This window comes from Pseudophryne corroboree, chromosome 9, assembly GCF_028390025.1.
Source record: "Pseudophryne corroboree isolate aPseCor3 chromosome 9, aPseCor3.hap2, whole genome shotgun sequence".
NCBI classification, from domain to species: domain Eukaryota; kingdom Metazoa; phylum Chordata; class Amphibia; order Anura; family Myobatrachidae; genus Pseudophryne; species Pseudophryne corroboree.
This window is the reverse complement of record NC_086452.1, coordinates 269,768,180-269,795,231: the sequence shown is the minus strand read 5'-3', so window position 1 is coordinate 269,795,231 and position 27,052 is coordinate 269,768,180. Positions and strand designations below refer to the sequence as shown.

The window sequence follows — 27,052 nt, the reverse complement described above, 5'->3', positions numbered from 1 at the left end:
CTAGGAAATCTTATACTTTTACTTGAAGCCCCAGTTGCGGGAGAAAATGAAGGAGGAGCTGCTGACGGGTCACGTTCCACTTGAGTTGACAATTTTCTCAACAGAAGCTCTTTGAACCTCTGCAGACTTGTGTCTGCCGGAAAGAGAGATACAACGTAAACCTAGGATCAAGCACGGTGGCCAAAATGTAGTGCTCTGATTTCAACAGATTGACCACCCTTGAATCCTGGCAAAGTGAATGAAGGGCTCCCTCCACAAGTCCCACATACTTTGCGGAATCACTCCGTCTTAGCTCCTCCTTCAATTTATCCAGCTGCTTCTGCAAAAGTCTAATGAAGGGAATGACCTGACTCAAGCTGGCAGTGTCTGAACTGACTTCACGTGTGGCAAGTTCGAAGAGTTGGAGAACCTTGCACAAGACGGAAATCATTCTCCACTGTGCTTGAGTCGGGTGCATTCCCCCTCCTTTGCCTATATCATAGCTGGATGTATCGGCTTCAATGGCCTTTTGCTGCTCCTCCATCCTCTGAAGCATATAGAGTGTTGAATTCCACCTCGTTACCACCTCTTGCTTCAGGTGATGGCTGGGCAGGTTCAGGAGTGTTTGCTGGTGCTCCAGTCTTCGGCACGCGGTGGCTAAATGTCGAAAGTGGCCCGCAATTTTTTGGGCCACCGACAGCATCTCCTGCACTCCCCTGTCATTTAAAAAAAAAAAATCTGCACCATCAAATTAATTGTATGTGCAAAACATGGGACGTTCTGGAATTTGCCCAGATGTAATGCAAGCACAATATTGGTGGCATTGTCCGATATCACAAATACCCATGAGAGTCTAATTGGGGTAAGCCATTGTGCGATGATGTCCCTTAGTTTCCGTAAGAGGTTGTCAGCAGTGTGCCTCTTACGGAAAGTGGTTATACATAGCATAGCCTGCCTAGGAACAAGTTGGCATTTGCGAGATACTGCTACTGGTGCCGCTGCTCTTGTTGCTGCGGGAGGCAATAACAATCAACCCAGTGGGCTGTCACAGTCGTGTAGTCCTTAGTCTGCCCTGTTCCACTTGTCCACATGTCTGTGGTTAAGTGGACAGAGAGTACAACTGCATTTTTTAGGACACTGAGACACTTTTTCTGATGTCTCTGTACATTCTCGGTATCGCCTGCCTAGTGAAGTGGAACCTAGATGGGATTTGGAACCAGGGGGACACTACCTCCATCAATTCTCTAAGTCCCACTGAACTAATGGGGGATACCGGACGCACAATAATGTCTAACACCAACATAGCTGTCAAGGCCTCAGTTACCCGCTTTGCCAAAGGATGACTGCTGTCATATTTCATCTTCCTCACAAAGGACTGTTAGACAGTCAATTGCTTACTGGAAGTAGTAGAAGTGGTCTTCCGATTTCCCCCCTGGGATGACGATTGACTCCAAGCAGCAACAGCAGCGGCAGCAGCAACAACAGCAGTAGGCGTACCACTCAAGGATTCTCGGGAGGAATCCTGGAGAACTCCTCAGTCTTGCCATTGACATGGCCTGCAGCACTACTGACGTTTCTGACTGAGGAGGACGTTGACATTGAGGGAGTTGGTGGTGTGGCTTGCAGGAGCTTGGGTACAAGAGGAAGAAGGGATTTAGGTGTCAGTGGACTGCTTACGCTCTTACCCAAAGTTTCACAACTTGACACTGACTTCTGATGAATGGGCAGTAGGTGACGAATAAGGGAGGATGTTCCTAGGTGTTTAACGTCCTTACCCCTACTTATTACAGATTGACAGAGGCAACACACGGCTTGACATCTGTTGTCCGGATTTGTGGAGAAATAATTCCACACCAAAGAGGTGGCTTTTTTGATAAAGCACCTTTAAAAGGAGCAAAATGCATCAGGAAGTATTGGACCCCTGCATTGGACATCACCTTGCTGACTGGTAGTCCACCGGGAGCCGCGAGGAGAGAGATCACGGACTGGTGTATACAACACGTAGAGGACGGTACTCGTAGTGCTTTCAGGATAGGTATAACAGAATCTATAGGCACCAGCAAAGTGCCGGGTGCCGCAGCCAGAGCCTACCTCTTATGATGCCAGGACTCTCCTCTTTCGATTGCCCTGTGGAGGCTGCACGTAAGGCTCTGTTGTGCAGCAGTTTATTAAACTGCATTATTATACCAATAGAGGCAAGTCATCAAGGAACTCTGATAAATTGTATCCATGCTGGTAATGATCATTCTCTTGGTGCTATACTAGCCCTGCACTAAGATCATGGACTATAAAAGCAACATTTAGTCCACAAATTAATTTTTTTTAAATATATATTTATTTTATTGTGCACACAGTAATTTGGATCTGCCTCCATAGTGGGGGTCATTCTGAGTCGTTTGCTCGTTGCCAATTTTCGCAATGGAGCGATTAAGACAAAAATGCGCATGTAATTTAGCACAAAACTTAGTAGATTTATAGTAGGGTTCCCCTACTATAATACCTGATACCTCAGATACTATGTTACTATGATACTATGTTACTATGTTACTAAAGAATTTTCATCGTTGGAGTGATCGGAGTGTGATTGACAGGAAGTGGGTGTTTCTATGATACTATGTTACTATGTTACTAAAGAATTTTCATCGTTGGAGTGATCGGAGTGTGATTGACAGGAAGTGGGTGTTTCTGGGCGGAAACTGACCGTTTTCTGGGAGTGTGCGGAAAAACGCAGGCGTGCCAGGATAAAACGGAGGAGTGTCTGGAGAAACGGGGGAGTGGCTGGCCAAACGCAGGGCGTTTTTGTGATGTCAAACCAGGAACGAAACGGGCTGAGCTGATCGCAGTGTAGGAGTAAGTCTCAAGCTACTCAGAAACTGCTAAGAATCATTTATTCGCAATTCTGCTACTCTTTCGTTTGCAATTCTGCTAAGCGAAGATACACTCCCAGAGGGCGGCGGCCTAGCGTGTGCAATGCTGCAAAAAGCAGCTAGCGAGCGAACAACTCGGAATGAGGGCCAGTGTTATTATATATGATATTTTTTTTATTGTTTATGACCAGTCAAATATATATTAAACAACTTTTTTATGAAACTATATTATATAAATTATTGGAATTGGAATTATTGGATTTTTAGCCATACCGTGTTTTCATTTTATAGCACAGCGGGAAAGTCGTTGCAGTGTTTCTAATATATACACCTGGTGATTCAGGTGTTTTATTTGACTTGTAAAACCCAAGTCAATTTCTCTTAGTGCTGCTGAATAATTAAAGGTTTGGTATTATACCAGTGGGAACACAAGTTGATTATAGTTCGTTATCAGCGCCAGGTTATTTTTTCTTTTTTTGACCATCTTAGAACGCACAGTTCTTTGCTGTGCTTTTGCCAGCTTAACTCTTATCATTTTTCTAGCGGGAGGATGAGGTCTTCCATCTTCATGTGAAGCTTAACCACTAGTCATGAACAAAGCCAGATTAAGGGGGAAGAAGGCCTGGGGGTATGTACCCCGGGCCCCCCTTTCTAAAAGGGCCCCCCGCCACCTGCCACAGATCGGATCTCTGTTACCAATCCAATCTGCAGCAATGGGCTCCCGGACCCCGCGCGCCTTCCCGTAGGTTGCCCTGGCAACCTAACAGTGCTGGCGCCGGCGTTTCATGAAGTAAAGGACAGCTGAGCGACGGCTCAGCTGTCCAGTGGTGTGAAGTAGTAGCAGCCTGCGGCTCAGTCACTGGCTGGGCGCGCAGGCTGCACGGAAGAAGTGTGGAGCCAGCAGAGGTTGCGTGGGGGATCGAGCTGTAGCTGCTCTCCTGTGTCACCAGCAGCAGATCAAAAAGTTGCCTGTATTGTTTTTTGTTTTTTTTTGCTGTAAGTTTTCGCTTTGTGTTGTGTGTGTGTGTAGTGTGTGTGTGTGTGTGTGTGTGTGTGTGTGTGTGTGTGTGTGTGTGTGTGTGTGTGTGTATATATATATATATATATATATATATATTGGTGTATGTATATAAACATATATATATATATATATATTTATGTGTGTATGTATGTAAACATATACTGTATATGCAGGTGTATGTATGTATGCAGTGTCTCAATGGTGCAGCACTCCTGGTGTCTAAGTAATACCACTGTTTAAGGCATAAGTTTGGCAATGTTTCAGTGCCCTTTATTTGTGTGGCACTTTCTTCAAGACCTGATGAAAGTGCCACATTAATAAAGTGTTCTGAAACGTTGCCAAACTTATGCCTAAAACAGTGGAATTACTTAGATGCCAGGAGTGCTACACCACTGGGACTATTGTGGATTTATTTCTCCGGCCACCCAGCGCAACACCCGGTGGGCAACCGGTGCAGCATTATTCATGCAGGGGGAAAGCCAGACATCAAGCCTTTGATATATATACAGTGGGGCAAAAAAGTATTTGGACAGCCACAGATTGTGCAAGTTGACCCACTTTAAAAGATAAGAGAGGTCTGTAATTTCCATCATAGGTACACTTCAACTGTAAGACAGAATCTGGAAAAAAAACTAAGAAATCACATTATAAATAATTTATTTATAGATTCTTGCGGAAAATAAATATTTGGACAATCAAAAAGTTTAACTCAATACTTTGTAATATAACCTCAGTTGGCAATTAGAGAGGTCAAACGTTTCCTGTAGTTCTTGACCAGGTTTGCACACACTGTAGCAGGTATTTTGGCCCACTCTTCCATGCAGATCTTCTCTAGATCTGTCATGTTTTGGGGCTGTCTCCGGGGAACACGGACTTTCAACTCCCTCCACAGATTTTCTATTGGGTTGAGGTCTGGAGACTGGCTAGGCCACTCCAGGACCTTGAAATGCTTCCTACAGAGCCACTCCTTAGTTGCCCGGATGGTGTTTTTGGGGTCATTGTCATGCTGGAAAACCCAGCCACGTTCCCTCTTGAATGCTCTTACTGAAAGAAGGAAGTTTTTGCCCAAAATCTCACGATACATGGCCCCATTCATCCTCTCCTTAATACGGATCAGTCGTCCTGTCCCCTTTGCAGAAAAGCAGCCCCAAAGCATGATGTTTCCACCCCCATGCTTCACAGTGGGTATGGTGTTCTTGGGATGCCATTTATCATTCTTCTCCCACCAAACACGGCGAGTGGAATTTATACCAAAAAGTTTGATTTTGCTTTCATCTGACCACATTACATTCTCCCAATCCTCCACTGGATCATCCAGATGGTCACTGGCAAACTTTAGACGGGCCTGGACATGTGCTGGCTTAAGCAGGGGGACCTTCCGGGCGCTGCAGGATTTCAATCCATGACGATGTAGTGTGTTACTAATGGTAACCTTTGTGACTGTGGTCCCAGCTCTCTTGAGGTCATTGACCAGGTCCCCCAGTGTACTGTAGTTCTGGGCTGATTCCTCACCGTTCTCAAGATCATTGATACCCCACGAGGTGAGATCTTGTATGGAGCCCCAGGATGAGGGAGATTGTCGGTGATCTTGTATTTCTTCTATTTTTTTATAATTGCGCCAACAGTTGATCTCTTCTCACCAAGCTGCTTGCCTATTGTTGAGTAGCTCATCCCAGCCTTGTGCAGCTCTACAATTTTGTCCCTGGTGTCCTTACACAGCTCTCTGGTCTTGGCCATGGTGGAGAGGTAGCAGTCTGACTGTTTGAGGGTGTGGACAGGTGTCTTTTATACAGATAACCAGTTCAAACAGCTGCCATTAATACAGGTAACGAGTGGAGGATAGAAGAGCTTCTTAAAGAAGAAGTAACAGGTCTGTGAGAGCCAGAATCCTTGCTGCTTGGTAGGTGTCCAAATATTTATTTTCCACAAGAATATACAAGTAAATTGTTTAAAAATCATACAATGTGATTTCCTGTTTTTATTCTTCAGATGCTGTCTCTCACAGTTGAAGTGTACCTATAATACAAATTACAGACATCTCTCATCATTTTTAAATGGGTCAACTAGCACAATCGGTGGCTGTCCAAATACTTTTTTGCCCCACTGTGTATATATATATATATATATATATATATCAATGGGAAAAAAAAGGACTGCGGCACTCGGGGACGTTTTGAAAAAATCGCTGTATTACGTTCAATACATCATGGCATCGACGTTTCGGGGATTTTAACCCCTTCCTCAAGATGCGGTAGAGACAAGAAGAGAAGAAAGAAACCCACTTACCTTTAAAGAAGAAAAGCCCGCCAAGACCCCCGTGCATCCCGTCCCGAGCTCCAACGTCCGGCGTGAGGGGTGCGCCTGGAGATGACCTGCCGTGACGTCCTTGCTGTGCGCGGACGCCCGTAACCTAGCAACACTGACGCTACACCCGCAGGCCGGAGACTGGGGAACGGGAAGAGAAGAGGGACATGAAACATAGCGCCGTGCACTAGAAGATGAAGGCTAGCTATAACACACTGTGATAATATAAAATAAATATGACAATAAAGCACCATCAATCCCTTTAGCCCCAGAAAGCCATACATGCTGAAGGTGGAACATGCCTTGTGTGCAGATAGCGGGGTGAGCAAAGAAAAATACGTGGTCGAATACTAGTACAGGTGAGACTGTGACCTGACACCGTAAGGGGTGTGTCCTATGTGGATATCTCCTCCAGATCCCCTTCTCCCAAATGGTGAGGTCACTAAAGGGTTAGGGGTGATATAGGGAAAAGACTGTCATGAAGAATGTTACCAGTCAGGATAGTACATAAGGGTCGAAATATCAAAGACCTCGTAGTACATACAGATATCTCCCATTTCTCAAAGTCTTCCAAGGAGACGTTTCTTTCAAAAAAAACAGGCTGTTACCGTTGCCTGGGATGCACCACTTGCAGCCACATGATCGTTGGGTCATCCTTTGCAGTTCCACTTACGGATAAAAAAATTACCATCAAGCACGTAGTTTCGTGTACTACCACGCATATCATCTACCTCATCATTTGTCCCAGCAACCTTTGTTATGTAGGGAAGACAATTAGAACTTTAAGAGAACGCATGGCCCTACATCGCTCGGCGATCAAGTCTGCCATCAAGGGCACTCCCTCCGAACAACCGGTGGCCAGACACTTTTATGAGGCCGGACACTCCTTGGGAGATCTCAAACACATCATCATCGACCACGTCCCCAAGCATATACGGGGGGGTAACCGTGATGGACTGTTGCTCCGGAAGGAGGCATCTTGGATCTATGGACTCAATACGATCCATCCTAAAGGTCTAAACGAGCGGATAGTGTGGAGTATATTTGGATAGCAGCCGCCTGTTCCCTCAATACGTTAACATACGAAGTACACAAGAGTGGCCAGCAGACCGTGCAGGATCAGGAGGAGGGGCGACACACTCAGCCAGGACTCGTAACACATGGACTTGCTGGAATATGTGTTTCTTTCCAAAATTTTATGTTGTTCTTGTTCTTTCATGTCCTTATGTACTATCCTGACTGGTAACATTCTTCATGACAGTCTTTTTCCTATATCACCCCTAACCCTTTAGTGACCTCACCATTTGGGAGAAGGGGATCTGGAGGAGATATCCACATAGGACACACCCCTTACGGTGTCAGGTCACAGTCTCACCTGTACTAGTATTCGACCACGTATTTTTCTTTGCTCACCCCGCTATCTGCACACAAGGCATGTTCCACCTTCAGCATGTATGGCTTTCTGGGGCTAAAGGGATTGATGGTGCTTTATTGTCATATTTATTTTATATTATCACAGTGTGTTATAGCTAGCCTTCATCTTCTAGTGCACGGCGCTATGTTTCATGTCCCTCTTCTCTTCCCGTTCCCCAGTCTCCGGCCTGCGGGTGTAGCGTCAGTGTTGCTAGGTTACGGGCGTCCGCGCACAGCAAGGACATCACGGCAGGTCATCTCCAGGCGCACCCCTCACGCCGGACGTTGGAGCTCGGGACGGGATGCACGGGGGTCTTGGCGGGCTTTTCTTCTTTAAAGGTAAGTGGGTTTCTTTCTTCTCTTCTTGTCTCTACCGCATCTTGAGGAAGGGGTTAAAATCCCCGAAACGTCGATGCCATGATGTATTGAACGTAATACAGCGATTTTTTCAAAACGTCCCCGAGTGCCGCAGTCCTTTTTTTCCCATTGATGTGCATACATTCTGAGGGCACCGGGGCATTGTTCAACTCCTCAGTACAAGGGAGTGCCGGGCTGTTGTTACCAATATATATATATATATATATATAGCCAAAGAAAGAAGGCGGCACTCAGAGTCTCAAGAGCTTAGTGAAAACCGACCCGTGTTTATTTCAACTGTCAGTCATATACAAACATAAGTGTAAAAATGTGATAAATAGTGACGACCTAAGACACACTGTATATGACTGACAGTCTGATTAATATCACTGTTTTATGTCTGTCCAGCCCTATTGTGGTAACAGGCTGCACGGAGTTTTTAGGTACACATTGCTTGTATTTTACGATGTATTTATTGACATGTTCCCATGCCAACAGCCGCTGCAGGGCGCCGTCGGGCTACGTGGTGACGTAGCTTCCGAGAACAGAGGAGTCACGTGTCCGGAAGTTCGGGACCCGGAGCCGCGGGCGGCGCCTTCGCACCGGAGGCTGGCGTTTCATGATGGGTGAGTTATTTAAAGTTTGTACACTGTGTGCCACACTTGTTTTGTGTTTCCTGAAGACGGGGGTCTGTCCCCCGAAACGTTGAAATAAACACGGGTCGGTTTTCACTAAGCTCTTGAGACTCTGAGTGCCGCCTTCTTTCTTTGGCTGTATAAGGAGTATTACTCCTTGAGGAAGGCACCTGAGCAAATACCCAGGTAGAGTGAGAGTGCCGGACTGCAGCGAGGAGTATATATATATATATATATATATATATATACATAGGTTGGTATTGTGTGACCAGCGGTTACCATACCGAAGGTGGGATCTCGGCATTTAGATGCCCGGCGGGCTAGGTGGCAAGCTGCACTGCGCTCTCCACAGGTTCTATTCCCACTCTATGGGTGTCATGGAATAGTCCCTTCTAGTCGGCATGACGACTGTAGGGCTTGTGAGGGGAGCAAAATGTAGCCGTCGGTATTGTGACCCGTGGTCTCCTGACCGCCGGTCACATAACTACATCCCATATATATATATATATATATATATATATAATTTATCTCCCTGCCTCTATGTTAGGGGCCCCCCTGTTCGAAGCGCCCCGGGCCTCCCATAGCCTTAATCCGGCTCTGGTCATGAATATAGACCAGGGTCTTAGCCATTCCTTGCCACTCCGTGTTGTAAATGGCATATTGGCAAGTTTACATTTCTCCTCAGACCATTTACATTTATTTTTATTGGTCTTTTTACTGAATTTGGCTTTTTGGATTTTACATGCCCTCTACTAACACATTGGGCATCGGCCTTGGCAGATGACGTTGATGGCATTTCATCGTCTATGTCATGACTAGTGGCAGCAGGCTAGCAGCTTCAACACTAGGAGGAAGTAGTTCATAATCTATGCCTATTTCATCATCCAAATTGTTGTTTTCCATTATTTTTCTGGAGTTATATAACAATATGCGGTACAGGAGAGCGTACCTCTACACCACACAGGGCAAACCCTGTGAAAATTATTTGGATTAAATATTAATAACCCTTTTATTTGGAGTAAATAAAATACAGCACAGGACAGCACCGCTGGACATATACAGCAGTATCACTGGACTGGATTTATACGGCAGTATTACTCGATTTATATGGCAGTACCACTGGAATTATATGGCAGTATTACTGGATTAATGTGACAGTATAACTGGAATTATACGACAGTACCATTGGATTTATACAGCAGTACCACTGGACTGGATTTATACGGTAGTATCACTGGATTTACACGCCAGTACCACTGGAATTATACGGCAGTATCACTGGAATTATACAGCAGTATCACTGGAATTATACGGCAATACCACTGGATTTATATGGCAGTACCACTGGACTGGATTTACACGGCAGTATCACTGGCCTTATACGCCAGTACTACTGGAAATATAAGGCAGTATCACTGGAATTATATGGCAATATCACTGGAATTATACGGCAGTACCAATGGATTTATATGGCAGTACCACTGGACTTATACGCCTGTACCACCGGACTGGATTTATATGGCAGTATCACTGGATTTATATGTAATACCACTGGAATTATATGGCAGTACCACTGGACTTATACGGCAGTACCATTGGCCTGGATTTATACGGCAGTATCACTGGACATATGCGCCAGTACCACTGGAATTATACGGCAGTATCACTGAAATTATACCACAATATCACTGTAATTATATGGCAGTACCACTGGATTTATACGGCAGTACCAATGGACTGGATTTACACGGCAGTATCCCTGAACTTATGCGCCAGTATCACTGGAATTATACGGCAATATCACTGGAATTATACGGCAGTACCACTGGACATATACGGCAGTATCACTGGACTGGATTTATATGACAGTACCACTGGATTTTTATGGCAGTACCACTGGACATATACGGCAGTATCACTGAATTTATACGGCAGTACCACTGGACATATACAGCAGTATCACTGGACTGCATATATACGCCAGTACCACTGGATTTATACGGCATGACCACTGGACATATACCGCAGTATCATTGGAATTATATGGCAGAACCACTGGACATATACGGCAGTATCACTGGACTGGATTTATACACCAGTACCTCTCAAATTATACGCCAGTACCACTGGAATTATACTGCCGTGTCAGTGGAATTATACAGCAGTATTACTGGATTTATATGGCAGAACCACTGGACTGGATTTATACGGCAGTATCACTGGATTTATACGCCAGCACCACTGGAATTATACGGCAGCATCACAGGAATTATACGGCAAAACCACTGGATTTATACAACAGTACCACTGGACTGGATTTATACGGCAGTATCACTAGACTTATACACCAGTACCACTGGAATAATACAGCAGTATCACTGAAAATATACAACAGTATCACTGGAATTATACAGCAGTATCACTGGAATTATACGGCAGAACCACTGGATTTATACAACAGTACCACTGGACTGGATTTATACAGCAGTATCACTGGATTTATATGCCAGTACCACTGGAATTATACAGCAGTATCACTGGAAATATATGGCAGTATCACTGGAATTATACGGCAGTACCACTGGATTTATACGGCAGTACCACTGGACTTATACACCAGTACCACTGGACTAGATTTATACGGCAGTACCACTGGATTTATAAGGCAGTATCACTGGATTTATAAGGCAGTATCACTGGATTTATACGGCAGTACCACTGGATTTATACGGCAGTACCACTGGACTTATACGGCAGTACCACTGGACTGGATTTATACGGCAGTATCACTGGATTTATAAGCCAGTACCACTGGAATTATATGACAATATCATTGGAATTATACGGCAGTATCACTGGAATTATACGGCAGTATCACTGGATTTATACAGCAGTACCACTACACTGGATTTGTACGGCAGAATCACTGGACTTATACGCCAGTACCACTGAAATTATACAGCATAGTAACATAGTAACATAGTAACATAGTATCTGAGGTTGAAAAAAGACAATTGTCCATCGAGTTCAACCTATCTGTGGTCTCCTATGCATGATGATTTGACAAAAATTTCTGACTGATGCTGCTGTCAGCCGTTGCATTTTATCCCTATTTATAGTAACTATAATGCATGACTATGCACCATACCCCTGGATATCCTTATCCATTAGGAATTTATCTAACCCATTCTTTTAAGGTGTTGACAGATTCCGCCATTACAACTCCCTCGGGCAGGGAATTCCAAACACGTATTGTCCTTACCGTGAAAAAGCCTTTACGCCGTATTGTGCGGAATCTCCTCTCCTCTAACCTGAGCGAGTGTCCACGAGTCCTCTGTGTTGATCTAACCAAAAACAGGTCCCGCGCAAGCTCTGTGTATTGTCCCCTTATATATTTGTAGATGTTGATCATATCCCCTCTTAGTCTCCGCTTTTCCAATGTAAACATGCCTAGTCTTTCAAGCCTTTCCTTGTATTCCATCGTCTCCATGCCCTTAATTAGTTTGGTCGCCCTCCTCTGTACCTTTTCAAGCTCCAGGATATCCTTTTTGTAGTACGGTGCCCAGAATTGTACACAGTATTCAAGGTGTGGCCTCACTAGTGATTTATATAACGGGAGTATAATACTCTCGTCCCTAGCATCAATACCCCGTTTTATGCATGCTAATATCTTATTAGCCTTCTTTGCTGCAGTCCTACTTTGGGTACTACTGCTTAGCTTGCTATCTATGAGGACACCTAAGTCCTTTTCCAGTACAGAATCCCCTAATTTTACCCCATTTAGTAGGTAGGTGTACTTTTTGTTCTTGTTACCACAGTGCATTACCTTACACTTGTCTGTGTTGAAGCGCATTCTCCATTTGGCTGCCCATGCTTCTAATTTAACTAAGTCGTTCTGAAGAGACTCGGCATCCTCCCCTGTATTTATAGCCTTACACAATTTGGTATCATCTGCAAAAATTGACACCATGCTCTCTAGACCTTCTGTTAGGTCGTTAATGAAAATATTGAACAATAGCGGTCCTAATACTGAGCCTTGCGGCACACCACTTAGCACTTCAGTCCAAGTTGAAAAAGATCCATTAACCACAACGCGCTGCTCCCTATTATCTAACCAGTTTTTGACCCAAGTGCATATTGTGCTTCCTAGCCCTGATTCTTGTAGCTTGTAGATAAGTCTCATGTGTGGTACAGTATCGAACGCTTTGGCAAAGTCTAAAAAGATTACATCCACGTCTTTACCCTGATCTAGGTTTGCGCTTACTGTTTCATAAAAGCCAAGTAAGTTGGTTTGACAGGATCTGTCCTTCATAAACCCATGTTGATTCCTTTTAATGACCTTATTGGTTTCAAGGAACTTCTGAATACTATCTCTTAGAATACCTTCCAATACTTTCCCCACTATAGATGTAAGACTAACTGGTCTATAATTACCTGGTTCAGCTTTACTTCCCTTTTTGAATATAGGCACTACTTCCGCTATACGCCAGTCTTTGGGAACCATACCTGATATAACTGAATCCTTAAAGATCAAAGATAGCGGTTTTGCCAGTTCAGAGTGAAGCTCCATTAGAACCCTTGGATGAATGCCATCGGGCCCTGGTGATTTATTCATCTTTAAATGTTTTAATCGGTCACAGACTACTTCCTCGCTTAAATAAGTACCTATCAGTGTGATATTCTCATTATTGAGATTGTGTGTCAGTCCCTGAATTGGGTCCTCTCTAGTGAAAACTGTTGAAAAAAACTCATTTAGTGTGTCCGCTATGTCATTATCATTTTTGCTTAAGACTCCCAACTTGTCTTTTAAAGGGCCTATACTCTCCTTCTTTAATCTCTTGCTATTAATGTATTTAAAGAATTTTTTGGGATTCGCTTTGCTTTCCTTTGCTACTAGTTTTTCAGTTTATCCTTTAGCCGCTCTTATTTCCTTTTTGCAAATTTTGTTACATTCCTTATAGTGCTGAAATGACTCTGCTTCCCCGTCAGATTTGTATTTTTTAAATGCTCCCCTTTTTTTGTCCATAAATTCCTTAATCTTTTTGTTAAGCCACATCGGTTTATGATTTTTATTCCTTTTGTTGCTACTCATAGGAATACATTTGAGTGTATTTTTAGCTAGCAGGAATTTTAGTACCTCCAATTTCTCCGTAGTATTTTTTCATAAAAACAAACCTTCCCATTCAATATCACTGAAAAATACTCTCATCTTTTCAAAATTTGCTTTGCTAAAGTTTAAAGTCCTAGTTGAGCCAGTATAGGGCTGTTTATAGAAACTGATATTGAATGTGACCATATTGTCGTCGCTGTTTTCTATGGGTTCCCCTACTATAATACCTGATACCAAATCCCCATTGTTTGTTAATACCAGGTCTAAGATCACTGGAATTATACGGCAGTACCACTGGATTTATACGGCAGTACCACTGCACTGGATTTATACTGCAGTATCACTGGAGTTATACGCCAGTACCACTGGACTTTTACAGCATTATCACTGGAATTATATGGCAGTGCCACTGGACATATAAGGCAGTATCAGTGGACTGGATTTATACGCCAGTGCTACGTTTTTTTATGGCAGTACCACTGGACATATGTGGCAGTATCACTGGACTAGATTTATATGCCGGTACCACTGGATTTATACGGCAGTACCAATGGACATATATGGCAGTACTGCTGGAATTATACGCCAGTACCACTGGAATAATATGGCAGTATCACTGGAATTATATGGCAGTACCACTGGACATATACAGCAGTATCACTGGACTCGATTTATACGCCAGTACTGCTGGAATTATACACCAGTATCACTGGAACTATACGACAGTATCATTGGAATTATACGGCAGTACCACTGGAATCATACGGCAGTACCACTAGACATATAAGGCAGTATCACTGGACATGTACGGCAGTATCACTGGCATTGATTTATATGCCAGTACCCCTGGAATTATATGATAGTATCACTGGGTTTATACGGCAGTACCGCTGGACATATACGGCAGTACCACTGGACTTATACAGCAGCACAAGACACCACCGCTGGACTGATGCAGGATAACACAGCACCACTGCAATGGACTGGATTTATACAGCAGCACCAGACATATGGCAGCAGAGGACACCACCACTGTAACTGGACTGATACAGCACAATACACCACCACTGAACTGATGCAGCACAACACAGCACCACTGGACTGATACAACAGCACTGGACATATGACTGCAGAGGACATCACCAATGTGACTGGACTGATGCAGCACAAGACACCACCACTAGACTGATGCAGCACAACACAGCACCACTGGACTGGACTTATAGAGCAACACTGGACATATGGCAGCAGAGGACACGACCACTGTGACTGGACTAATGCAGCACAAGACCCTACCACTGTACTGATGCAGGACAACACAGCACCACTGCAATGGACTGGACTTATACAGCAGCACTGGACATATGGTAGCAGAGGAAACCTCCATTGTCACTGGACTGATGCAGCACAATACACCACCACTGAACTGATGCAGCACAACACAGCACCACTGGACTGGACTTATACAGCAGCACTAGACATATGGCTGCAGAGGACATCACCAATGTAACTGGACTGATGCAGCACAAGACACTACAACTGGACTGATGCAGCACAACACAGCACCACTGGACTGGACTTATAGAGCAACACTGGACATATGGCAGCAGAGGACACGACCACTGTGACTGGACTGATGCAGCACAAGACACTACCACTGAACTGATGCAGGACACTGAGGACGGAGACACATCCTCTCTCTACACTCTCCAATGCAGGAGTGAAAATGGCGGCGACGCGCGGCTCCTTATATGGAATCCAAACCCCGCGAGAATCCGACAGCGGGATGATGACGTTTTGCTTCGTTCTGGTTTCCGAGTCAGGCGGGAAAACACGAGCCTGACTCGGATCCGGGCTCGGGTAGTGAAGTTCGGGTGTTTGGTCCTCAGGGAACCAAACCCGCTCATCTCTAATATATATATTGGAATTCTACAGCAATTTACAGCCATTTCTGCTTCGTATGATTTATACATTGTGCAATGATTGTCAGAACTAACCTGAAACCCACTGCATCCAGATGACATCATACTTTCTAGTGGCGGGAGTGAAGTCTTGCAGACAGTAGCAGTAAAGAGTCTCCACCCTGTCCGCTTCCTCTTCCAGGTAGTTTTGGGCTTCTTCTAGAAAAGACTCTGTCATATCCACCAGTTCAATGTTATTAAAAACTGGCAAGAGGACATGTTTACTTACTCTTCCGATCCCTGAACCACAATCAAGTGCAAATTCTGTACCAGCTTTTCCTGGACCCTGTATGAAAATAAAAACATTGCAGTTAGTGATTTCTATAAGATACTCAATTAGTTGTCTTTAATGAAATATTTATTTACAGTATGGGAAACTCTTGTCAGTAAACAAGTGAAAGAAAATTTATTTTGCAGAATAGAAGAACTACAACTGGAAAACATATTTTGTCATACTTCAAACAATTTGAAAAATTTGTCTTCTCAATAAAAAAAAGTGATCTACACAATTACCCCTCTGTTATCTAATAGGTTGTGGTACAGATGTGTCCTTTTTATAGTGTGGCTTTATTTATAAATGGCTCTTCTTGGCACTCCTGGTCCTGTGTGACTTGGCTGCATTGAGCAACTTTCTCACTCAAAATCTGTATCTTTTTTGTATAAATAAACTAAAGGAAAGTAAGAAAACTACATTACTAGCGTACACTGGACCAGATTTACTATCATTTGCTAATGTGAGAGTGCATGCAGTGAGCGATTATCGGCAGACTGCACATGCGCTGAAAACACACTGCGTGTGCACGAAGGTCAAAATGCGATAGCTCTATGTTTGCGGCCTAAAGGTGGGTACACACTGCCCGATATATCGCAGGTCCGTCGGCCAGTGTGTACGGGTGATATGTCTGTGAACTCCGTCATTCACAGACATATCACGTTGACCCTGCAGCACAGCCGACAGCCAATATATCTGCCGATATACTGGCGCATCGCTGTATGTATACAGGCGACCAGCCAGCCGCCCCTACACATGCTGCTGTGGCGGCCGGCTGTGATTGACAGCTGAACTGGGCGGGCGTGTGTACACAGGAAAACGCAGGTGTCATGACTGTTTTCAGGTCGTGTATTTGACATAATCTGCAAACTCTGCGATAAAAAACATGGCGCCCAGTGTGACTGCATTCTCATTATTTTGAGTAGGCATGGTTCAGCCGCAGCTGTCGATTGTGTTCATTTTTTGCATATGCACTGCGATTCTGCTACTGCATACACAGATTTGCGATTGCTTTGGTGGGCGTCTTTTATCCTTCCTGGGCTGCTCTTCACATGCGATTTTTAGCAATAGCAGATTTGTGAAAATCGCTATCTCAGCCGCAATAGCGATCCATAGTGAATCAGGCCCTCCGTCCACTGGGGTTTGCGATATTTGTGCATATGTGTGCATCTGAGTACGAATAGGTGTAAAAAGGGCTCCGATGTAGGCAGTCATGGCTTTTTCTCATGGCAGGTTCCGTTGTGCTTCAACTGCAACTTTGTGCATGTGTAAAACAAATTCCTGTGCTGTTAAAGTCATAGGCTAGCATCTCTGGTACACCGCGAGAGACTTCTTGTTGCTTCTGCACAGCAACTAAGATGCAAAATGTAAAGAAAGATATGGTATGCTGCATCTCCAAAGCATCTCAGTTGTGCCGGGCTTCTCGTGTAGAATGGCATAACGTTGCTCAGTGTACTGTACCCATTGTACTCACATCTGTACCCATTAAAAATGATTAGGACGTTTTTGCAAATAAATGCACAAAATGTACAAATGCATGTTTTATATATGTTTATAAAGTAAATAAATCTGTAATTAGAAAAGTTTTTGTCTTGCATTATACTGTAGTCCCGGCTAAGTTAAGCAAGGAATGAGTAGAGTGAATTTCAGTAGCAGATATTAGTTATATTACTATGGATAATAATTCAACTTAAGAAAGATAAACACTTTCCCTGACACACCATAAACGTGTGTTGGATTAAAAGCGAGAATATTAAACCTTTCAACTTCTTAATTAAAAATAGGCTACTGTAGAGCTGGCCCCAGTTACTGTGTGTATCCTGTTCTGATGAGTAGGATAGTACTTTCACATTTGATCTCTACTGTCAGTGTTATAAAATGATTCTATGCCACGTCTGTTAGTACAGTAGATGCTGTATGTTCTTATAATTTCACAATCTACATTTGGTTACATTACACCCTAAAGGAAATTTGTACAAATGTACAAATGTTAGGTAAGATTATCTGCAATGCTTATCGGCTTACAGTATTTCATAATTGTGCCATAGTTTTTAGCACAATGGCAACACTTGTATTGGTTTACTTCAGGAATTCCCATATTTGTGAAAAACACATATTACACATAAGACCTGCAAAGTTTTACATACTTTGTATATGAGTCTATCCATTGTTTTTTTGGATTGGGCAAGAAAATTGGGGATGTTGGGGTACTTTTTTCTAAAACGATGTGTGTAGCCACTGATAGCAGAGAACTGAATACGAGCCAAAGTGTATTTTTATTAACTGTGTTTTCTGTATGATAGTATAATAAGAAAAAGAGGGAAGATGGAAAGTGGTGAAAAAGGGTAAAGAGGACTAAAAAGGGAGTGAAGAGTATGGGAAGTTTACTCTCGAATGAATGGGCTGCAAGGGTATTTATTATAAATACTAAATTCTTTGGAATCAAAAAATAAAATTTAGTAACAAGTAGTCAATTCCTTAAGGATAGTTTTGACAGATCTTATAGTTTAGTTTTCAGAATGTAGTTTGCATGAAACTCCCATTATTTCTGAGTTATAAGTGGAACAAGAACAGGTATCCCATATTTGTTTTGATTAAGTCATCTTTTCCGTTGATATTATGAATCATAATTTATTTTACTTAAATGTAAAGGGGATGACGAGGGTGTCTTCCAGAATGTTACGATCATGCTTTTGGATGTTTGAGTAAAATGAAATGTCAATTTATTAGAGACTTTGCTGAGGCCAGGGATAGGCAGACCTAAGAGAACTGTCCAAGGACAGCAGGAATCATGTCTGTAATATATCTTCAAGTAGATCTTGCCAAAAGGTGGAATTTTTGGAGCACTTTCACCATTGCAGCATAAAGGGGAAAAGGATGACAGTCTCTTATGTAGTCTGACTGGGACTAGATATCATATAACTTTATACCATGTATGAACTTCATAGGCATTTTCTATGATTATAATTGAAATGGAAGATAATACTGTAGTTATTGTATACTGTACAATGAACCATCCAGATTAATATGCCACTCCAGGGCTTCAATGCAGGTTCATACAGTTCATACTGTAAATATTCATGTAATAGTTTCTTTCTTATGAATAGACTTGGTATTAGCCAGTAAATGAGGTTGCTCAGATGAAGAGATATCCATAACCAGCCTTGCACATTGGGGTAGATGTATTAACCTGGAGACGGCATAAGGAAGTGATAAACCAGTGATATGTGCAAGGTGATAAAGGCTAGAGATGTGCACTTGAAATTTTTCGGGGTTTTGGTTTTGGGTTCGGTTCCGCGGCCGTGTTTTGGGTTCGACCGCGTTTTGGCAAAACCTCACCGAATTTTTTTTGTCGGATTCGGGTGTGTTTTGGATTCGGGTGTTTTTTTCAAAAAACACTAAAAAAACAGCTTAAATCATAGAATTTGGGGGTCATTTTGATCCCAAAGTATTATTAACCTCAAAAACCATAATTTCCACTCATTTTCAGTCTATTCTGAATACCTCACACCTCACAATATTATTTTTAGTCCTAAAATTTGCACCGAGGTCGCTGGATGACTAAGCTAAGCGACCCTAGTGGCCGACACAAACACCGGGCCCATCTAGGAGTGGCACTGCAGTGTCACGCAGGATGGCCCTTCCAAAAAACACTCCCCAAACAGCACATGACGCAAAGAAAAAAAGAGGCGCAATGAGGTAGCTGTGTGAGTAAGATAAGCGACCCTAGTGGCCGACACAAACACCGGGCCCATCTAGGAGTGTCACTGCAGTGTCACGCAGGATAACCCTTCCAAAAAAACACTCCCCAAACAGCACATGACGCAAAGAAAAATTAAAGAAAAAAGAGGTGCAAGATGGAATTGTCCTTGGGCCCTCCCACCCACCCTTATGTTGTATAAACAGGACATGCACACTTTAACCAACCCATCATTTCAGTGACAGGGTCTGCCACACGACTGTGACTGAAATGACGGGTTGGTTTGGACCCCCACCAAAAAAGAAGCAATTAATCTCTCCTTGCACAAACTGGCTCTACAGAGGCAAGATGTCCACCTCATCATCATCCTCCGATATATCACCGTGTACATCCCCCTCCTCACAGATTATCAATTCATCCCCACTGGAATCCACCATCTCAGCTCCCTGTGTACTTTGTGGAGGCAATTGCTGCTGGTCAATGTCTCCACGGAGGAATTGATTATAATTCATTTTAATGAACATCATCTTCTCCACATTTTCTGGAAGTAACCTCGTACGCCGATTGCTGACAAGGTGAGCGGCGGCACTAAACACTCTTTCGGAGTACACACTTGTGGGAGGGCAACTTAGGTAGAATAAAGCCAGTTTGTGCAAGGGCCTCCAAATTGCCTCTTTTTCCTGCCAGTATAAGTACGGACTGTGTGACGTGCCTACTTGGATGCGGTCACTCATATAATCCTCCACCATTCTTTCAATGGGGAGAGAATCATATGCAGTGACAGTAGACGACATGTCCGTAATCGTTGACTGGTCCTTCAGTCCGGACCAGATGTCAGCATCAGCAGTCGCTCCAGACTGCCCTGCATCACCGCCAGCGGGTGGGCTCGGAATTCTGAGCCTTTTACTCGCACCCCCAGTTGCGGGGAATGTGAAGGAGGAGATGTTGATAGGTCGCGTTCCGCTTGACTTGACAATTTTCTCACCAGCAGGTCTTTGAACCCCAGCAGACTTGTGTCTGCCGGAAAGAGAGATCCAAGGTAGGTTTTAAATCTAGGATCGAGCACGGTGGCCAAAATGTAGTGCTCTGATTTCAACAGATTGACCACCCGTGAATCCTTGTTAAGCGAATTAAGGGCTCCATCCACAAGTCCCACATGCCTAGCGGAATCGCTCCGTGTTAGCTCCTCCTTCAATGTCTCCAGCTTCTTCTGCAAAAGCCTGATGAGGGGAATGACCTGACTCAGGCTGGCAGTGTCTGAACTGACTTCACGTGTGGCAAGTTCAAAGGGCAGCAGAACCTTGCACAACGTTGAAATCATTCTCCACTGCGCTTGAGACAGGTGCATTCCACCTCCTATATCGTGCTGAATTGTATAGGCTTGAATGGCCTTTTGCTGCTCCTCCAACCTCTGAAGCATATATAGGGTTGAATTCCACCTCGTTACCACTTCTTGCTTCAGATGATGGCAGGGCAGGTTCAGGCGTTTTTGGTGTTGCTCCAGTCTTCTGTACGTGGTGCCTGTACGCCGAAAGTGTCCCGCAATTCTTCTGGCCACCGACAGCATCTCTTGCACGCCCCTGTCGCTTTTTAAAAAATTCTGCACCACCAAATTCAAGGTATGTGCAAAACATGGGACGTGCTGGAATTTGCCCAGATTTAATGCACACACAATATTGCTGGCGTTGTCCGATGCCACAAATCCACAGGAGAGTCCAATTGGGGTAAGCCATTCCGCGATGATCTTCCTCAGTTGCCGTAAGAGGTTTTCAGCTGTGTGCGTATTCTGGAAACCGGTGATACAAAGCGTAGCCTGCCTAGGAAAGAGTTGGCGTTTGCGAGATGCTGCTCCTGGTGCCGCCGCTGCTGTTCTTGCGGCGGGAGTCCATACATCTACCCAGTGGGCTGTCACAGTCATATAGTCCTGACCCTGCCCTGCTCCACTTGTCCACATGTCCGTGGTTAAGTGGACATTGGGTACAGCTGCATTTTTTTAGGACACTGGTGACTCTTTTTCTGAGGTCTGTGTACATTTTCGGTATCGCCTGCCTAGAGAAATGGAACCTAGATGGTATTTGGTACCGGGGACACAGTACCTCCAACAAGTCTCTAGTTGGCTCTGCAGTAATGATGGATACCGGAACCACGTTTCTCACCACCCAGGATGCCAAGGCCTCAGTTATCCGCTTTGCAGCAGGATGACTGCTGTTTATATTTCATCTTCCTCGCAAAGGACTGTTGGACAGTCAATTGCTTGGTGGAAGTAGTAAAAGTGGTCTTACGATTTCCCCTCTGGGATGACCATCGACTCCCAGCAGCAACAACAGCAGCGCCAGCAGCAGTAGGCGTTACACGCAAGGATGCATCGGAGGAATCCCAGGCAGGAGAGGAATCGTCAGAATTGCCAGTGACATGGCCTGCAGGACTATTGGCATTCCTGGGGAAGGAGGAAATTGACACTGAGGGAGTTGGTGGGGTGGTTTGCGTGAACTTGGTTACAAGAGGAAGGGATTTACTGGTCAGTGGACTGCTTCCGCTGTCGCCCAAAGTTTTTGAACTTGTCACTGACTTATTATGAATGCGCTGCAGGTGACGTATAAGGGAGGATGTTCCGAGGTGGTTAACGTCCTTACCCCTACTTATTACAGCTTGACAAAGGCAACACACGGCTTGACAAATGTTGTCCGCATTTCTGTTGAAATACTTCCACACCAAAGAGCTGATTTTTTTGGTATTTTCACCAGGCATGTCAACGGCCATATTCCTCCCACGGACAACAGGTGTCTCCCCGGGTGCCTGACTTAAACAAACCACCTCACCATCAGAATCCTCCTTGTCAATTTCCTCCCCAGCGCCAGCAACACCCATATCCTCCTCATCCTGGTGTACTTCAACACTGACATCTTCAATCTGACTATCAGGAACTGGACTGCGGGTGCTCCTTCCAGCACTTGCAGGGGGCGTGCAAATGGTGGAAGGCGCATGCTCTTCATGTCCAGTGTTGGGAAGGTCAGGCATCGCAACCGACACAATTGGACTCTCCTTGTGGATTTGGGATTTCGAAGAACGCACAGTTCTTTGCGGTGCTTTTTCCAGCTTGAGTCTTTTCATTTTTATAGCGAGAGGCTGAGTGCTTCCATCCTCATGTGAAGCTGAACCACTAGCCATGAACATAGGCCAGGGCCTCAGCCGTTCCTTGCCACTCCGTGTGGTAAATGGCATATTGGCAAGTTTAAGCTTCTCCTCCGACAATTTTATTTTAGATTTTGGAGTCCTTTTTTTACTGATATTTGGTGTTTTGGATTTTACATGCTCTGTACTATGACATTGGGCATCGGCCTTGGCAGACGACATTGCTGGCATTTCATCGTCTCGGCCATGACTAGTGGCAGCAGCTTCAGCACGAGGTGGAAATGGATCTTGATCTTTCCCTAATTTTGGAACCTCAACATTTTTGTTCTCCATATTTTAATAGGCACAACTAAAAGGCACCTCAGGTAAACAATGGAGATGGATGGATACTAGTATACTTATGGATGGACGAGCGACTGCCGACACAGAGGTAGCTACAGCCGTGGACTACCGTACTGTGTCTGCTGCTAATATAGACTGGATGATAATGAGATGAAATCAATATATATATATATATATATATATATATATATATATATATATATATAATATCACACTAGTACTGCAGCCGGACAGGTAGATATATTTATTTTGTAATGACTGATGACAGACCTGCTGGACACTGTCAGCTCAGCAGCACCGCAGACTGCTACAGTAAGCTACTATAGTAGTATGTATAAAGAAGAGAGAAAAAAAAAAACCACGGGTAGGTGGTATACAATTATGGATGGACAAGCGACTGCCGACACAGAGGTAGCTACAGCCGTGGACTACCGTACTGTGTCTGCTGCTAATATAGACTGGATGATAATGAGATGAAATCAATATATATATATATATATATATATATATATATATATATATATATAATATCACACTAGTACTGCAGCCGGACAGGTAGATATATTTATTATGTAATGACTGATGACGGACCTGCTGGACAATGTCAGCTCAGCAGCACCGCAGACTGCTACAGTAAGCTACTATAGTAGTATGTATAAAGAAGAAAGGAAAAAAAAACCACGGGTAGGTGGTATACAATTATGGATGGACGAGCGACTGCCGACACAGAGGTAGCTACAGCCGTGGACTACCGTACTGTGTCTGCTGCTAATATAGACTGGATGATAATGAGATGAAATCAATATATATATAATATCACACTAGTACTGCAGCCGGACAGGTATATATATTTATTATGTAATGACTGATGACGGACCTGCTGGACACTGTCAGCTCAGCAGCACCGCAGACTGCTACAGTAAGCTACTATAGTAGTATGTATAAAGAAGAAAGAAAGAAAAAAACCACGGGTAGGTGGTATACAATTATGGATGGACGAGCGACTGCCGACACAGAGGTAGCTACAGCCGTGGACTACCGTACTGTGTCTGCTGCTAATATAGACTGGATGATAATGAGATGAAATCAATATATATATATATAATATCACACTAGTACTGCAGCCGGACAGGTAGATATATTTATTTTGTAATGACTGATGACAGACCTGCTGGACACTGTCAGCTCAGCAGCACCGCAGACTGCTACAGTAAGCTACTATAGTAGTATGTATAAAGAAGAGAGAAAAAAAAAACCACGGGTAGGTGGTATACAATTATGGATGGACAAGCGACTGCCGACACAGAGGTAGCTACAGCCGTGGACTACCGTACTGTGTCTGCTGCTAATATAGACTGGATGATAATGAGATGAAATCAATATATATATATATAATATCACACTAGTACTGCAGCCGGACAGGTAGATATATTTATTATGTAATGACTGATGACGGACCTGCTGGACACTGTCAGCTCAGCAGCACCGCAGACTGCTACAGTAAGCTACTATAGTAGTATGTATAAAGAAGAAGAAAGAAAAAAAAAAAACGGGTAGGTGGTATACAATATTATATATATATTATATACAATTTATATATATATATATATATATATATATATATATATATTAAACTGGTGGTGATTATTAAACTGGTGGTCAGGTCACTGGTCACACTATCAGCAACTTGCAAGTAGTACTCCTAAGCAGACAATCACAATATATATTATACTGGTGGTCAGTGTGGTCACAATGGCAGTGTGGCACTCTGGCAGCAAAAGTGTGCACTGTACGTTATATGTACTCCTGAGTCCTGCTCTCAGACTCTAACTGCTCCCCACTGTCAGTGTCTCCCCCACAAGTCAGATATACATTATACAGTCACACTATCTATCTATCACTTCAGCAAGTAGTAGTACTCCTCCTAATGCTCCCCAAAATTACTACTGTGTCTCTCTCTACTCTAGTCTCACTCTCTTCTCTATAAACGGAGAGGACGCCAGCCACGTCCTCTCCCTATGAATCTCAATGCACGTGTGAAAATGGCGGCGACGCGCGGCTCCTTATATAGAATCCGAGCCTCGCGAGAATCCGACAGCGGGATGAAGACGTTCGGGCGCGCTCGGGTTAACCGAGCAAGGCGGGAAGATCCGAGTCGCTCGGCCCCGTGTAAAAAAAAAATGAAGTTCGGGCGGGTTCGGATTCCGAGGAACCGAACCCGCTCATCTCTAATAAAGGCACCAGCCAATCAGATCCTAACTGTTAATTTACATATTGGAGCTGATTGGCTAGTGTGTTTATCACCTTGCACATATCACTGGTTTATCACTTCCTTATGCCCTCTCCAGGTTAATACATCTGCCCCATTGTTTGAATGTATAAGTTTTCTATCCAGTCGTAAAGAAACTTGATACATAGCTTATGGAAGATATCTGCATTTAATACATGCGTGTGTATATTTGTAAGCATAGTACACTGCCATAACAGGTGATTTTTCAGCCTGTGCCGGCCTTTCCCTCCGAACATGTAATGTTACAATGTCACTCTAAGGGGGCAGGCTTGGACACCAGCATAAGGAAGAAAAGCAGTGCCTAAGGATGCATGCCCAGAACTGTTGTTCTTGGTGCCTGTGGCTCTGTTCCAGGCACCCTGCAAGCCAAATGCACTCGCCATGGGACAGTGATGGTGTTCACACACGCCTAGTTAGGGCCCTGGGTCTGGACATATATTTACAGGCTGTTCATCGCTTCATTATTACCTTCTGATATGCCATTGTTGAACTGTTAAGCCCAGTACACACTAGGCGATCCCTGCTGACGCCGATATTGGCGGTGGAGGGTGCCGGGGGAGGGGGGGGGGGACGGTCATGCTGCATCTACATGGATGTCATTAACGAGAACCAACCTCGTCTGTACATGTTCAGGGAGCGTGCTTCATTAACAACATTTAGTGTACACACTGGACGAGATTGTGAAATATCTCGCTAAGATCGTCCCTTCTTAACGAGATCTTTTACTTGCTCATCTAGTCATGGCCGGTTCTAGACCTTGTGGCGCCCAGGGCGAAAGTTTCCTTTTGACAGGCAAAACAGGGTTAATGCATGTAAAAAAAAGTAGGGGTTTGGCCCCTGTAGTTGTGCCCCCAGTAGAGATGCCCCCTGTAGATTTGTCCCCATTAGATGTGCCCCCAGTAGAGATGCCCCTGTAGTTATGCCCCCTTAGATGTGCCCCCAGTAGAGATGCCCCTGTAGTTATGCCCCCTTAGATGTGCCGCCAGTAGAGATGCCCCTGTTGTTATGACCCCTTGTAGCGCCGCTTACAAACACAAAACAAAAATCCAATACTCACCAGCCCCGCTCCAGCTTCCCGACCACCCACACTGCCTACGGCACTTGCTGCAGCCAGAGTGCGGGATGCAGGGTGCTGGTAGGCAGCAGGCACTTGCGGGGTGACTGCGGCCGCTCCCGAAGACCGCAGAACCCCAGGCGCCCGCCCTGCTTGCCCATGCATAGATCCACTCATGCGTCTAGTATGTATGGGCCTTTAGTTGGCAGTCCATCTGTCAATCTGTTGATAACCACAGCACTGCTTGAATGCCACATTTAAACGGTTTCTTTTGTCAAATCACCTGACAATGTGGTGTACAAATGTTATTTGTCTCTCCCAAATGAACCCATTCCTGTTTAGAAGCCCATGTATTTGTATGGTAAGGTAGTTGCAAGAAAAAAAAAATATCACCATGGAACCTAGGGCCTAATTCAGACCTGATCGCAAAAGCAAAATCTTTCTCTGATGGGCAAAACGATGGGCCTAATTTAGACCTGATCGCTGCTGTGCGTTTTTGCACAGTGGGCGACCAGGTAATAACTGCGCATGCGTATGCATGGCAATACACACGTGCATTGGACAACAACAACGTGCATCGCCAGTCAGCAACAGGATGGTGTGAAAATTTCATTCA

The 27,052-nt window shown here is 44.2% G+C and overlaps 1 protein-coding gene across 1 annotated transcript in view; it reads right to left on the bottom strand.

The window, feature by feature from the left end:
* The window catches only part of NTMT2 (N-terminal Xaa-Pro-Lys N-methyltransferase 2), a 180,764-nt gene that overhangs the window by 30,819 nt on the left and 122,893 nt on the right, over nucleotides 1-27,052 (bottom strand). The window contains exon 3 of the mRNA XM_063940296.1: nucleotides 15,684-15,933. Coding sequence (XP_063796366.1) covers nucleotides 15,684-15,933 — 250 coding nt within the window. The remainder of the gene's footprint in view (nucleotides 1-15,683; nucleotides 15,934-27,052) is intronic.